We start from the raw sequence: 15,184 nt of genomic DNA, 5'->3' as shown, positions 1-15,184 counted from the left end.
TAATTAAATTTTTCTCTCAATTTATCATTTAATAACCATGAACTTGACCTTTCCGTTATCGCAGTAATATAACAAATTTATGAAATGAGAAAATTGTTGGATGATTATAATACATTACCATTACGTATGCGATTTCTAAAATAATTACAGTACCCACTTACTGATATACGCCTTACAATATTGTACTTGATATGATTACCATATATATATATATAGTACAAACATTTTTTTATAAATATGTATATGTATATATATATATATATATATATATATATATATATATATAGATATATATATATATATATATATATATATATATATATATATATATATATATATATATATATATATATATATATATATATATATATATATATATATATATATAAACATAGGTATATATTCAATCATGATTAATTACAAATGCGAAGTTATAAAAAAAATGCATTTGTAATTAATAATATTTGAAAAAATATAAAAACCGGTCATCGGAAATGAAATGTTTATTTGAATACATTATTTAAGTAACGTTACCTAATATTTATAACCAAAGCACATTCATTACTTCGACGCGAAAACTATGTAACTCCAAACTCTCTATTCCGAGAAAATGGCGATATTGGTTTCTAAATATTTTTCCAGTTATTCTTTTTGATTATAGGGTATCGTATAGGTAATTTTTTTAAGAAACTAAATAAAAAAGATTGTAATATGTAATAAAAAATAATTAGTTGTAAGATGTAACCACATTAAAAAATACTTGTCGTCATTACGTAGTTGACAAATAGGAAGACACCTAGTTTAAGCATTAACTTAAGAACTTAAATTATTTGGTTTTCTATGTCAACCTGTGAGGTATCTATTTTAAAACGTTATCTTCGTAGACAAACTGCCGTTATAACTGGTGATAAGTGCTATAACTAGATAAGTGGAGTTGTCAATTTTTTGCAGAGATGGGTAGCTTTAGGTATACTCGAAGATGTAGGTGACTTAACAGATATAAAAACGACAACCAAATTCTACAAATATTACCATTACAAACAATGTCTCGTTGTCATTAAAGTGCTTTTATTCACTATTGTCGCAGTGTCGAAAACAACATTCAGCCAGGTGAAGGAAATCAAAAGTGAAATCTGTGTACATAGTTATTTAGACATTTGTATTAAATTTTGTTGACTCTATACCAGAGATATGAAACCTTTTTGCTCAGGTTTGTTATTGTATATTATTATTTTTAATTTATTCAACACGTGTCACCCAAAAAGTTATTTTCACATTTGTTTTGCTAAACTTCAACAAATTAATTCCATAATAATTTCATTATGAATTGATAAAAAAAATCATGTGGATTCCCATATATCCAAAAGAAAGACTTATAATTTAATTAGGTGGTGTGTTAAGAGGCAATATGTTATTTATTTATTTTTAATTATCTTGGTCCAAGTGACTCTGAAATCTAGCTACGGCTTAAGCAACACCGCTTATCGTGGCTGTAGGTACTTATGCTTTAACTTTATAACCAGACTGATGATGTCGGTTACGACGAAACTCGGTCACTCGTCAAATAAAATACTTATGTAGAAAAAACTGTAAACATACCTAGCTCTTATTTTATTGTATCAATATTATAAGTTTTATAACCTATACCTACTCGTGAGTGGATTTACTCTTTATGTTTATGTTAGGTTCTACTATAATTTCATGTAATTCGTGAGTGAAAATTCTAGGCTAAAATACTCGCAACAATACGTTAAATTTTCATCTTTTTTCACATGCAAAATGCATTCTTTTCGTTTTTCTCATTGCATTAAAAATTATTTTATTTATTCGTTAGTCCTATCAAAACAGATAAGTAATTCATTTTTTTTCCTCCACATTTGGATTATTTTTATATTGAATGGGATCCTTTTTGGAGTTGAATTTTAAAATTTAGATTATAAGCTAATCAAATACATTTTTTCATATTTTACTTACAGAGTAAAATAATAATGCATTTGATAAGTAACTACATTTGATGACTAAAGATATAAAAAATAACAACATACATAGGTTACTGCAGATTAAAAAAATAAATTAAGTATAAAATTAAAATAAAATAAATTATTGATTTTTTGGCGTGGAGTTTCATTTTGTGTGTAATGAGAGTTTCTATCAATACTAGTAGAGGCAATAAAAACATTTTTAAACTTATGAGAAGGTTTACTGAATACTTGAGAGTGTTTAAATAAATTATGATGTCTGGGCTCGATAAAACAAACGGAACTAAGTCTCGTCTGCTCTTAACACGGCGCCGAGTTTCCTTTCATTCTACTTTCGCTTTTATACTTCGTATATTTCGACTCTACGATGACTTGATGCAACATAAAACCACCAGTCAAACACAAATTCTTCAATAGATACCGAGGTTCCATGGGCCGGTTTTAAACATTGGTATTTATTTTTTTATTTTTCGGTAAATTTCAATCGCATGAAAGAGGTCAGAGTAAGAATAATCGGTGTGTATGTATGAGAATATGTATAGGCGAAAATCAAAAAAGAGGCGTGTACAAAGACAGATTGGTGTGGCGTTATATTTTGTGTGCCTATTTTTGCAGAGAAGCGGCGTTATGATTAGTTGTTTTTTTTTGGTAAAAAAATGATATGTAAATAATGATTTATTAAGCAGAAGAATCATAAAAACAAAATATTGATATCTCAAATGTAAATTTACAAAAAAAAAACGGACAAAAAAAGTTTCGACATTTACAGAGCTTATAACCTATCATTGGCTAGTTTAAGTGAACATTCAGCATTCTACCCATCATTGACACCTCACTTCTCAATTTACGGAAGTTATAATGATGCTTCAATTGAAAAGATCTTTTCGAATGCTACTTCATCTTGAATAAATAGCTCCTGAGTTGAGCAAATCCAGAATTAATGAATTAAAATTTATACATTCTTAAAATATTTGTTTTTATTTTAAAGGAAAGCTGATTTTGTTATTCAATGTTCAGTAAAGAATGAGAGTATATAAAGTTTAATTTCCAAACTTTTCTTTCAAGTAATTTATTATAGTTCATAAGATTTATGACATTATATCAAAGATTAATTTTCAAACCCTTATCCGCACCCCAATGGTGCAAAGGACACTGCATCGTATAAACGCAGCGTTATCTTGATCGTTAACACACGAAGGAAAGGGAATCAGCCCTCCACTCAGGTACCAGTCCAGGGTAATATTTAATAAATATTGAAGTTAAAAAAATAACTTATATTTATTTGACCCCCTTCTGGGAATCGAACTCGGGACCTCCAGAACGGTAGGCGAGCGTGCTGACCATTACACTACGGAGGCGGACATTAGACAAAGATTAATTAGTAAGGGTAATTTAATTATAATATTAAGTATGCGTTAAAAAAATATTTTTAATACTTAAACATACATTTTTTAAATCGTTTTATATTTTTTTCCAAAAATTTTTCGATTACTAGAATGTGTAAAAATTGTATACCCCCGTTGAAGATGGTCTTAACGTTGATATGAGGATTTATATTACACGGTTTATTTGTTTACACATGCCTATGACTACACCCATGACCGTAAAAATTTACGTTCACACACATACTCGTATGTGATCCTATAATATATCTAGGATCCACATAAGCTAATAATTTCTAAATGTTAATAGTTTCTGCCTGTAATACCATTTTGGGATTTAATGAATGATTATCCAGTTATGTGTATGTCTAAGGCCTTTTAAGGTCACTTTTAACTTACCATCAATACAATAAAGTCATAACGCTGTTATAAAATAGCGTCCTTCAAACCGACCCAGATATAAGTGTTCTCGCAACATCCAATAAAAGAAACTAAACGCAATGGCAATCAGACGGCACTGTCGCTGTTAATGAACATTTTCTTATCCGAAGCAAACATTCCTTAAATTATTCGTCTTTGTCAGTTGCTCATTCCTGAACATTGTAACTATCACGCCACATTCCTGAGATACGAACCCCTTATCAAAATTATATACTTCATTTTTCATATTTTCTTTATTGTTTCTCAAATTTTTACTCTTCATGTTACTGTTCTAGCTATTTTTCGGGATTTAAGTGATTACAAATGATACAAAATAATGCGGAATGCATCTAAATACGTGTCAGAATAAATTTTAAGAAATAGTAGTATTTACTAAGTAAAACATTTATTAAAATTGGAAAGATTTTACCACAAACTAACTGCCGAATCAATTGATGAAATTATTGTAAATATCTTAACATCACAGCACATTATATACAGTTTAATTCAATACCAAAAATCGTTAATTTTTGTTAAATATCGTACATATAATACAATGTATTATAATTGCAACAGTAAAAAGGGTATCTAATACAATTAATTAATATTAAATTTAAATTATGACCAAACCTATTAGACAGTATCTATCCTCACTAGGTATAGTAAATACCTGTTCCGAGGTTGGCAGCATTTACTTTTTTTTTAATGAAGCATTATAATATATTGCACAAACTTGCAAAGGCTCTTACCAATGTGAATTCTTAAGTATCATTTAAATGAATGCATATACGTAAAAATAGACTTTCTAAGTAAAAAAGAACTTTTAGTTTTTAACACATCATTCTATGAAGTAGACTTAAAATATCGAGCTGTTTTAATTTTTATTTTTTACTTTTTCATTCAATAATTTATTGATTTCGAATATTTATATTTCATAGAATAACTATGAAATATTGAAATAAAACACTTGTATAACATCAGTTTTGACATTGATAATGTAACTCAAAAATGGTCAAACACAAGCGTTTTATTTTTATATATAAACCGTCCCAAATAAAAAAACCTGCACTTTAATTTACCAAGTCTCATTTAATTATCAATTTCGCGTCGTGTTTTTTATATTACCTAACTAATTTATTTCTTATAATCCTGTAATAAATAAATATGTGGTTTTACTGAGAGTCGATTGGCACGAATAAATGTACTGTTAGCCATCTTGGTGCAGATTCCTGTTATAGCAAGTAACCAGTAAATAACTCTATAATATGTGTTATACATACACATGATAGCCCGATTTCAGCTTTCAAATCGTTAAGCTGAACCGGTAATGAGATGTGACTTGTTATTCAGGAATATTACGCTTTATTTTTTACTTGTAAGTATCAGTTTAATATCGCAGATGAACTTATGGAAAACCAAAATATATTAGAAAAATTTACGTAGGTACAAAAAGTTTAATGCACTGTGAGTAACCCCTTATTTTGCAAATTACTGCTTTATTTTAGCATTTTTACATATTAAAAATCTACTACTTTAACTGATGTGAATCGGAATTAAAAATAATTGAGAGAAAATGGTCCAATTTTTTGTCAGGTTTTTAAATTATTTATTATTTAAAATCCATAAAGTCTTATTTTAAGCGATAATCCCATAGTGAATCCTTTAATTTTTCAATTGAATTTATTGTTAAATAAACTACCGAGCTCCATCAGATTGTTAAAATCAAACCAAAGAAGAGCGTGTATAGTATTGAAAAGTAATAAATCTTTCTTGAATCAACTTTGCGATTGGCAGGAACGAACCCGTGACCTCATATTCCCAACTACGCTACGGTTCCTGTCAATTATTTTTTATAATGTATGATTATCTTACTTGGTTATAATTAAAGCAGTCACATTGTTAAGTTTTATAATATTTTCTACTCATGTTCAGCAGATACATGTATCAATGATGTGTGGGTAGATACCTTAACCTTAAATATATATATATATATATATATATATATATATATATATATATATATATATATATATATATATATATATATATATATATATATATATATATATATATATATATATATATATATGCGTGTGTGTGTGTGTATTTGTATATTTATATGTGTGAACATCAGCACAGAAAAAAAATACAGGCGTTTAGATGACCCAATGACCTGCAAAGTTTTCAAGAAGTGAACCTCATAATATTGTGATTTATAATGAAAAATAGCTATATTGCTATCATTATTATTAATAACTCATTTGAATTTATTATTTTAAAGTATAAAAACGCTTTAAGTTTTAAAATATTGCATGGATATACTGTTTTGGACGACACGTTTTTATAGGATTTTTAAATGTGATGTTTTATAACAAGGAATAACTGTTTAATGAAAATGATGTTTTAAAAAAATATGTGCTTTTAAATTGCCGAATTATCACTCAATAAAAACGTTTCAAATAACTGTTAATCTGACATTTTAAGGATGTAATAAGAACTCTTGAGCCTTATTTAATACAACTGATTCATTTAAAATAAACAAAATATGCATATATTTAACAGAATTTATTGCATTTTTTATTTAAATTTATCAATTTCTAAAAAGATATTACACATACATAAAGTAAATTCCTTACAATTATAAATCAAACGATTTTTTAACGAATTACCAGATTTCACAATTATTTCGAGATTTTATCATACATGAAAAAAGGATATGGAAGTCTGGGCATTCACAGAGTTTACAAATGTCATATGCTTGGTTAAGTAATCACTTTACACACGTTTCACAAATTTTACCCATGATTGACAACCACACTATTAAAATTTTTGGACTACCAGATATATTAAAACTCGTAACACAGTATGTGTGAGTTCACAACAGGAAGCTTTTATTGAACAGAGACTCTGTACGCGAGGTACTTCCATTTGTATGCGAGGTCGGAATCCAGGATTATACTCACATACTTGGGACCTTCCTAAAAACACGTTTTTCAATTTTAAATTTGGCTTATAATTTGACCACTTATTTCATTTACAGCATTTGTATTATTCTTCTTTATTTATATTGACATGTCAAAATAAATGTAAAAAATAACTCAAATAAATGTAAGAAATAATAATGATTTTCAACAAGTATTCGGACACACTCAAAATTTTGTACTGCATTAGTTTTAACTATTTCTGTCGTTCATCAAATCAATGTTAAAAACTATTATTATATTTTAATTATATTCCTTCGCAATATGGGATTCCGATTTTCGTGCTTACCCGATCATTGAGCATTGAAGTAATTTGCTCGGAAAATTCAATCCACTGCGTCGTGTCTAATGTTATTAGAAAAGCGGTCTTTTCTGCTATACTTGACTTTACTCGACCTTTTCCGCACTGCATCACAATTGAAATTGACCACATATTAATTGATCAGTATATTATTCGTTTAAATAGAGCTTAATGAATTTAATAAAATTATGTGGATAATTATCGATAACCCTATTATAAACGTCTGTTTCTAGTACTTTTGTACTAGTTTCTGTTACTTAGTATGTTTATAAATAATGTGTTTTTTTATCGTTTGATATTTTTTTAAATTTTATTAAACGCTTATCATTAATAATTTTATCAAAGTCATCTTCTTCTTTTTCTAACCCTTAACCGCACCCGATGGTACATAGATCATGGAGTTCTCTTAAATCTTCGTAAAAATTGACCAATCGTACATTTCAGATAATATATATTTTTCAATTATGTAACAAAAGTTTTTTTTTAAATATTTATTCATTATCTAGACATTTTTACTTTTACAATCTGAAAATTAATAACGCAGTTCTCTCCAATAAAGAGACTAAGCTCTTGTGCTTGGAGAGGGACTTACACTTTTTTTTTTGTTTATGTTTGTTGGTAATATAATTTATTTGTATTGTTATTACTTTGTATGTCTTTTACTTTATTTCTTATGCATAATTGTATATACGCAAGAGCAAAAAGAAATATATCATGTCCTAAATATGTTTTTTTCTTTCAGGTCAACCATTTAAATGGGTGAATTAAAAACACAGAAGCCATAAAGAAACAATAGAGTGCCGAAACAAATGTTCTTTTTTTATTATAGAAAAACCAAGTGAATCACAATGAATTTCTTAGTGTTGCCATGCTTGTTTGTGCTGGCGGTGTACGTAAGTGCGCAGGCGCACGATGATTCTGCGATTTTCTACGATTCCCGATACGATTACATAGACGTTGATGCCATATTGTCAAGCAAAAGACTTGTGAGAAACTACGTGGACTGCTTGCTAAATCAAAAGCCGTGCACAGCAGAAGGAAAAGCCTTGAGACGTGAGTTTGATTTTGTTATTATTAATTTAAGGTAGCTCACATCTAATCCTGACGAATTACGTCGCTATTTTGGGGAACTTCAATGACGCCATTTTCAAAGGAAAAAATGGTTGAATAATTTTTTTTTAATCCGATTCTAGGAAGAAACTATACATACTTTTAAAAAAACTATTAAAGATTTTTTTGATCCTTTTTTCAAGTCTTCGCAAGATTACCCGTTTTAAATTTGATTTATTTAGTTTCTGAACTTGAATTTGTTAAACTATAAATTGTTCTCTCATTGTCTCATTTTATGCTTGATTTTACCTATATAATACTTGAAAATTAAGTTTTTTGACATTTTTTTAAGGTACTACTTTTCAATTTTAAATTACACCCTAAACTAATGATTTAAGATATTATGTCCTGAAGACTCTATTTTCCGACTCAAGTATTAATATATATTTTTTACGTCTCAACATAAATGGGAAAAATATGGAAGCTTACATATACTTATATGTATATATATATATATATATATATATATATATATATATATATGTATATATATATATATATATATATATATATATATATATATATACATATATATATATATATATATATTTATATATATATATATATATACATATATATATATATATATATATATATATATATATATATATATATATATATATATATATATATATATATATATATATATATATATATATATACATATATATTATTTCAAAAAATTGAATTTTTATTAGAATAAATTAATCTTTGTAAATCATTATCAAAGGTTCTCAATTATTTTTACTGCTTGTGGGTTGGCCACACTCATTTTACAAAAAATTAAATACACAATTAAGTTATGAATACATGTTTACTTGTTTTTTTTTAACCACTGTTTCTATCTTCATGTCAATCTTTCAATGCTACGCACATAGTTATGCAATATATGAATCTATAAAAAGGGTATAATGTCGTCTTGTTGTGCAACTAATTATGCAAAATCTCGCAATATGAATGCAAAGGTGATACCTTTGTCATTGTTTCGAAGGAAAATTACAAAAAAGGGCATTTCTCTCATTCATTTATGCAAACGTATCATCACTCAAACAATGCTAATCATCTTTCACGATTCCGACATTTGTCAATGATTGTATAAATAATAGACGCTGTTTGTTCTCAAGCTTTATAATATTACGCAAAAGAAATGCGTCTAATAAGAGTTTCAAAAATATTTCTCAATAAAACCAACTGGAATTAGTTAGTGGAATCATATTTCTGAATGATAAACATTGCGCGACGATTTCTCAGTAAATATAATTAGTATAATTTATATTTGAACCTCTAACTTTGTGATTTTCCATTTTATAATTAAAATGCAACTTTTTTTTAAATCACTTTAAATTTTATATTGATTTATAAATATTTACATCATAAAATTAGAGTGATTTTAAAACAGAGTTACATTTAAATTATAAATATAATTAGATTTTTTTGCGATTATAGCTGTAAATCATATTTTTATGTGCATATTAATTTCTTATTTTTCTTGTCTCCCTTTCATACAAATATTTTATTTTATTGTGTTAATAATTTATAAATTAATAATCTAATAAAAACCTCTTCGTTTAGTATATTATAAAATTGTTTTAAGAAAGTGTTTACCCATATAACATACCTTCTGAAAAAAATAGCGTAACGAATAGCTTAGGTTAGGGTTTCAATATTATATTCAGTATGCAGAAAACATGTAAATTTCACTATGAAAGCGGATATACTTGACGGAAAAATAAAATACACTAAATACAAGTATACTTGACCCACTGATTTAACAAGGCACTTGCATTCGGAATTTCATTTCCGACATATTCAGATTGATATCAATCCAGACGGATTTGAAAAAAAACGACTCTTCATTATTTGGATATTTCAGACAAAAAAAAATCAAATCTTTTCCATATCCGAAAAATATTTTTAACAACACAAGCATTACATTTCATAATAACTTTCTCCGTTGATTTTTTTACTGTACGCTAAATCTTTACATTCTCAGTAGCTTCGACATACATCTTACTTAAGCAACCTTAAATAAATATAGATATAATACTTTTACGTAATAATACAACGTGTACACAAACCATCTATGTTTGCTCGTATGTTAGATTCTCAAATAGGAAATTATGGTTGAAAGTATTAAAATAGCATCGCTCTCAATTATTCTTATTAGTTGGATACTCTGAACAGAATAGTCATAATTATGGACTCTTTCACGGTTATAATTACAACCAAAAAACAACAAAAATAAACTGTATTTTTGTACATTTAGATTTTTTTCTATTAGCTTAAGGGATATAGAGTTATATATGTATATCTTATTTTTCTCCAACCCTTATAGGCACCCTAATGTTGCATAGGGCCCTGCATCGTTTAGAAGCAGTGTTATCTTGATCATTAAATATACGAAGGAACGGTGATCAGCCTTCCGCTTCAGGTACCAGTCCAGGGTCATATTAAATAAATATTAGAGGGAAAAATCACTAATATTTATTTAGTCGTCCTTGGGGAATCTAATCCGGGCCTCCAGCATGGTTATCTAGCGCGTTAACCACTATACTATGGAGGCGGACGAGGTATATATCACAAGATTATTAACATTCTATTACCAAAACGTTACTCCATCAAATAATATAAACCATGATTAAAATTACATAATACTACAAGTGTATGGGATACCATTTCGTTTTTAACATGTCTCATTTTAATTCTATGTAATACCTAAAAATACATTTACATTGCACATGCAAGCTTTGTCATTTAGATTCAAGTAATAAATTTCGGTATTATGACTGGCGCTACTTTCTCGGTCCGGTCTCCCCAATTTTAAAACATAATTTGAATATTAAAAATAACTGCATTGCATGTGGACTTATATGACACGTAGAAAACATTTAAATTTTGTCTGAATACATTCAATAATGTACATGGTGTTTAAACTTTCTCCGCAGTGAAATATTATGCAAATTACAGCACACAGCTTGCAATACTGATGGCTCATTTTGCCGAGAAATCGGAAACAATAAAATAAGTACTCATTTTTCCTGACAAAATTTTTAATTATTAGCAATGTCGTCACATTTTTCATACTGCGAATAAAAATTTAACCATTTCAACGTGATTATTTACGATTTTTTTATTAAAGCGTTACTTGGTAAATACCAATGAAATATGTGGTAAATACCAAGTAAAACATAAATTTAAAATGGATAGATATTAACACGACGTCACTACCGAATAGATTAACGAAAGTATTTTTTTTTTTAAATATTGATATCCCAACATAGATAACGAATAATGTAGATGTCTCGGCATTTATAGGGTTTACATGTTATAGAATATTTTAAGTGATCCCTTCACACAAGTGTAACATGCACCATTCTAGCCTCACGATTGAGTGAGAACCAAGCTTCTCAAATTTCGGAAGTTGTATTTGTTCTTCAATTGACACCTTTCACTTGCTAGTTTCTCGGCACCATCTATAAAGGAGTTTATTAATTTTATTTTATTTTTAATTAGCAGAGACCTTTATGCGATGTACATCTTCCTGGGTTATTTTATTTTCTGGGAGACGCTTGAAAACATAATTTTGAAATTTTACTAAATTTATATTTTGACCACTTAGTTACTCACAATATTTCGAGAGTGTACAAATCTTTGTTCACAACTCTGGAAAATGTAAATTGTAAAATGATTCGGGTAAAAATGTCACATACATATCATAAAAAGACTTACTTAACTCAAAAATATGGTAGATGACACCGAGAACTAGTATGTGAAAGAAGGTACCAATTGAAATATAAATACATACTTCCGTAATTTGAGTAGAATTGTTGCCAATCATGAGTAGAATGGTGCATGTTACACGTGTATAAAGTGATCCCTTAATCTAGCCAAGGCTTGAGCGTAATCCCTGCAAATTTCCAGACCATCATATTCTTCTTTACCTTTATTGAGAAATGAATATAAATAACTCCTAAGAGAACAAATCCAAATTTGTGAACAAAGATTTGGACCCACTCAAAATATTTGAGTAATTCTTTTTCTGTTTATTTAAATAAAGCATATTCCTTCATACTCGTATTAAAATCGATTTATAGGACAATATTTTATGAGGGGAAATATTGATTATTCTTTTACTTGTCAGTACTAAATTGATCATGTAGTTGGTTTAAATACATGTATCGTGCAATATCTTGATTGCAAAGTAATTCATAGATAAGTTTTATGCTTCACATGGTACCTAATGAAACTAATTCGTTTTTTATAGATTGGCATACCTGGGGAAATAAACGTTATGTTTACAATACGCTTTGTTTATGTAACAACGTGTTCTAGTGTTACCCTCCAAAGACCAATATACAATATATTATACAATACACACTCCTGAATAAGTTCGTTATTATTCTTGTATCATGCGTGCAATACTATTCATTCATTTCTGACATAATCCAAATTCATTTTATTTAAATTAATGAATACATATAAGAGGTTTCTTATATCATTATGTTTATAAACAACTGTAAATTATAAATCAATCTATTATAATTACGTAAATATGCAATTCTAACACTGAATACATTCCTTAAAAAAATGGAAAAATAATTATATTATATATTACGCGTAATGTACCATTTATAAAATTGGTCACGTTTAAAGTAATACTTTAATAATGTAATTACCATACATAAAGAGACATTATTTATACCATAATGCATAATAAATACATTTATACATACATAAAACAATTCGATATGAAGATATAAATAATTTTATTATATTACGTAAATCAATATTATTAGCACGTTTTATTTTAGTTTTGTAATATTCTTATAGTTCCTTATTAGTTTCACAACATTTTAAGTGAGTCCAAATAATTGTTCACAAATCTGAGTTTTCTCCATTTAGGATTTTTTTTGACATCTCAGTATAGATGAAGAAGATATCGAAGTCTAGGTATTTACAAGATATTACATAGATCCAAATAAAGGTTCTCCCCTTAATGAACTCTTTCTCAATCCAACATAGATGGATGTTGTTAACTTATATGTATCAATAATCTAAAAATTCCAAAAAATTTGGTATTGTGGTTGTGAATCAAGGGTAGAATGGTGAATGTTGCACGTGTGTAAAGTAATCACATAACGAAGCCTTGTAAAATTTTATATTTTTCTTCATCTATGTTGAGATGTTATTAGTTTCTTTGTACTAATTTTTATGAATTTAAATTATATATCTACATACATATTGTTGAGTTGACAGAAATACGTGTATCGTATTTTATTCATGTATTTAAATTTAAAGTGCATTTTTAAAAAAAATAATAAATGAGTGGCATTCTAGTCTTCTTTTGTCCCTGCCCAATCGTTTTCTTATATTGTTCATTTATTAACTTTTAACCAAATAATATAAATTTCCACTCAAGACAAAACAGCTATCAAATACATAACAAACATCTTAAATCATGTTTTGATATATTATTAATGATACTTGCTTTATTTGTTGTACAGTACCTCTTACAGGCAAGTAGAACGCCCTATTTGTAATATTCTCATATGTCTACACATACATTATGTACGTTCGAACCTTCCAGAAAGAGAAATCGGAAAGTTTATTTGATTTTAATAACTGGAAACTATGCCACTTGGACAAACAGTCCAAAATGTTAATGCTACCAGTATACAGCATCAATAATTTGTCGAATAAACAACTCCTGTCAAACCCAATTAGAACGTTCTCTATTCGATAATGTAATTATTATCACAATACCATTTTATTTTTTGACATCTCATCAAAGATGAAGAAGAATATGGAAGTCTGGGCATTTAGGGGAGGGACGACCGTCAAAGGCTGGTTTAAGTGATCACTTAACACACGAGTAACATTCACCAATTCTACCCATTATTGACAACCCCACTACTCAAATTCTTGGAAGTTCTAGATATATGAACCAGTTTTGAAACATTATTCTTGAATCACTAGAACTTCACTAGAGAACTCTACTGGTGAGATGAAAAGAAGCTTTTTATTAAGCAGAAACTCTCCGTCAGCCCCGTAAATGCCCAGACTTCCGTATTCTTCTTCATCTTTGATGAGATGTCAAAAAATAATATGAAAATAACTCCTGTAATTGGAGATAATCCACATTTTGTGAACAAGTATTTGGACACACTCAAAATGTTGTAAATCACAATACAAAATCATTCAAATTTTTCATACTGTTGACTACTATTTTCATAAATGGCTTTCTCTTCAAGGATAAGTGCACTTTGCTTGATTGTCTCTTGTGGTTTTAATCTAAGGTATTTATATATATAGTGGTGTCTTATTAAGAAAATATGACAAGACGAATCATACAAATAAATGACTTATGTGACAACTCTCGATTGATATAAGATATTGAATCCATGTATCTATTGTATTGTTGTATATATTGTATTGTTTTTGGGGATCAAACTTTTGTATTTTTAACTATTCACACTCGATATAATTTCTATGATATATGAACTAAATATGCTATTAATCCTTGTACATAACAGGCAAGGTACGATATATATTTTTCAGGATTTTTCAAATTAAATTTCAATTCTGAAAAACGCGAAGGTCAATATATTTTAAAATATTATTAATTAAGTATTATTATTTTATTTTATTTAATAATATATTAAATTTCTGACACTTTGTAGACATAATGTAAATATTTGAGATTGTCACGATTTTATATCTTGATTTTTTTTTTCTCAAAACGTATGTTTTTCTACTATTGTATTTTTTCAGTACATGTTTTTTGTTACTTCGACAACCTATTAATAGCATTTGCATAGTATATATTGTCTAAAAATTATGTATGTACAAGTATGTCACAATGAAATTACTACAGCCTTTGAACAAAACATTTTTGGCGCCCACAAAAAAAAACCATTATGTCCAAATAAATACCAAAAATTCAAAGATTGTTCTCGCTCATAAAGTAAAACATTGTAAGTAAGGTTTTATTATAATAAGTAGTTGACAATT

General features: G+C 27.7%; 2 protein-coding genes across 4 annotated transcripts in view; one reads left to right on the top strand and one right to left on the bottom strand.

Moving 5' to 3' along the window:
• The window catches only part of LOC148301718 (allergen Tha p 1-like), a 128,279-nt gene that overhangs the window by 62,224 nt on the left and 50,871 nt on the right, over positions 1–15,184 (bottom strand). The gene's annotated exons all lie outside the window — the stretch shown is intronic.
• Positions 1–15,184, top strand: part of LOC148301722 (uncharacterized) — a 46,970-nt gene that overhangs the window by 2,762 nt on the left and 29,024 nt on the right. For 2 of the 3 annotated variants that reach the window (XM_088272818.1, XM_088272817.1), the window contains exon 2: positions 7,806–8,116. In XM_088272818.1, coding sequence (XP_088128944.1) covers positions 7,912–8,116 — 205 coding nt within the window. In that variant the 5' untranslated portion in view covers positions 7,806–7,911. Of the gene's footprint in view, positions 1–1,001; positions 1,211–7,805; positions 8,117–15,184 lie in introns of those variants that run through there. The other variant, XM_088272819.1, reaches the window with a different exon arrangement.

The sequence above is a fragment of the Brachycentrus maculatus genome, unplaced genomic scaffold, assembly GCF_059751285.1.
Source record: "Brachycentrus maculatus isolate JH-2025_06_01 unplaced genomic scaffold, ASM5975128v1 h1tg000527l, whole genome shotgun sequence".
NCBI lineage: Eukaryota > Metazoa > Arthropoda > Insecta > Trichoptera > Brachycentridae > Brachycentrus > Brachycentrus maculatus.
Note: the sequence above shows the minus strand (reverse complement) of the source record. Positions and strands in the feature narration are given on the sequence as shown.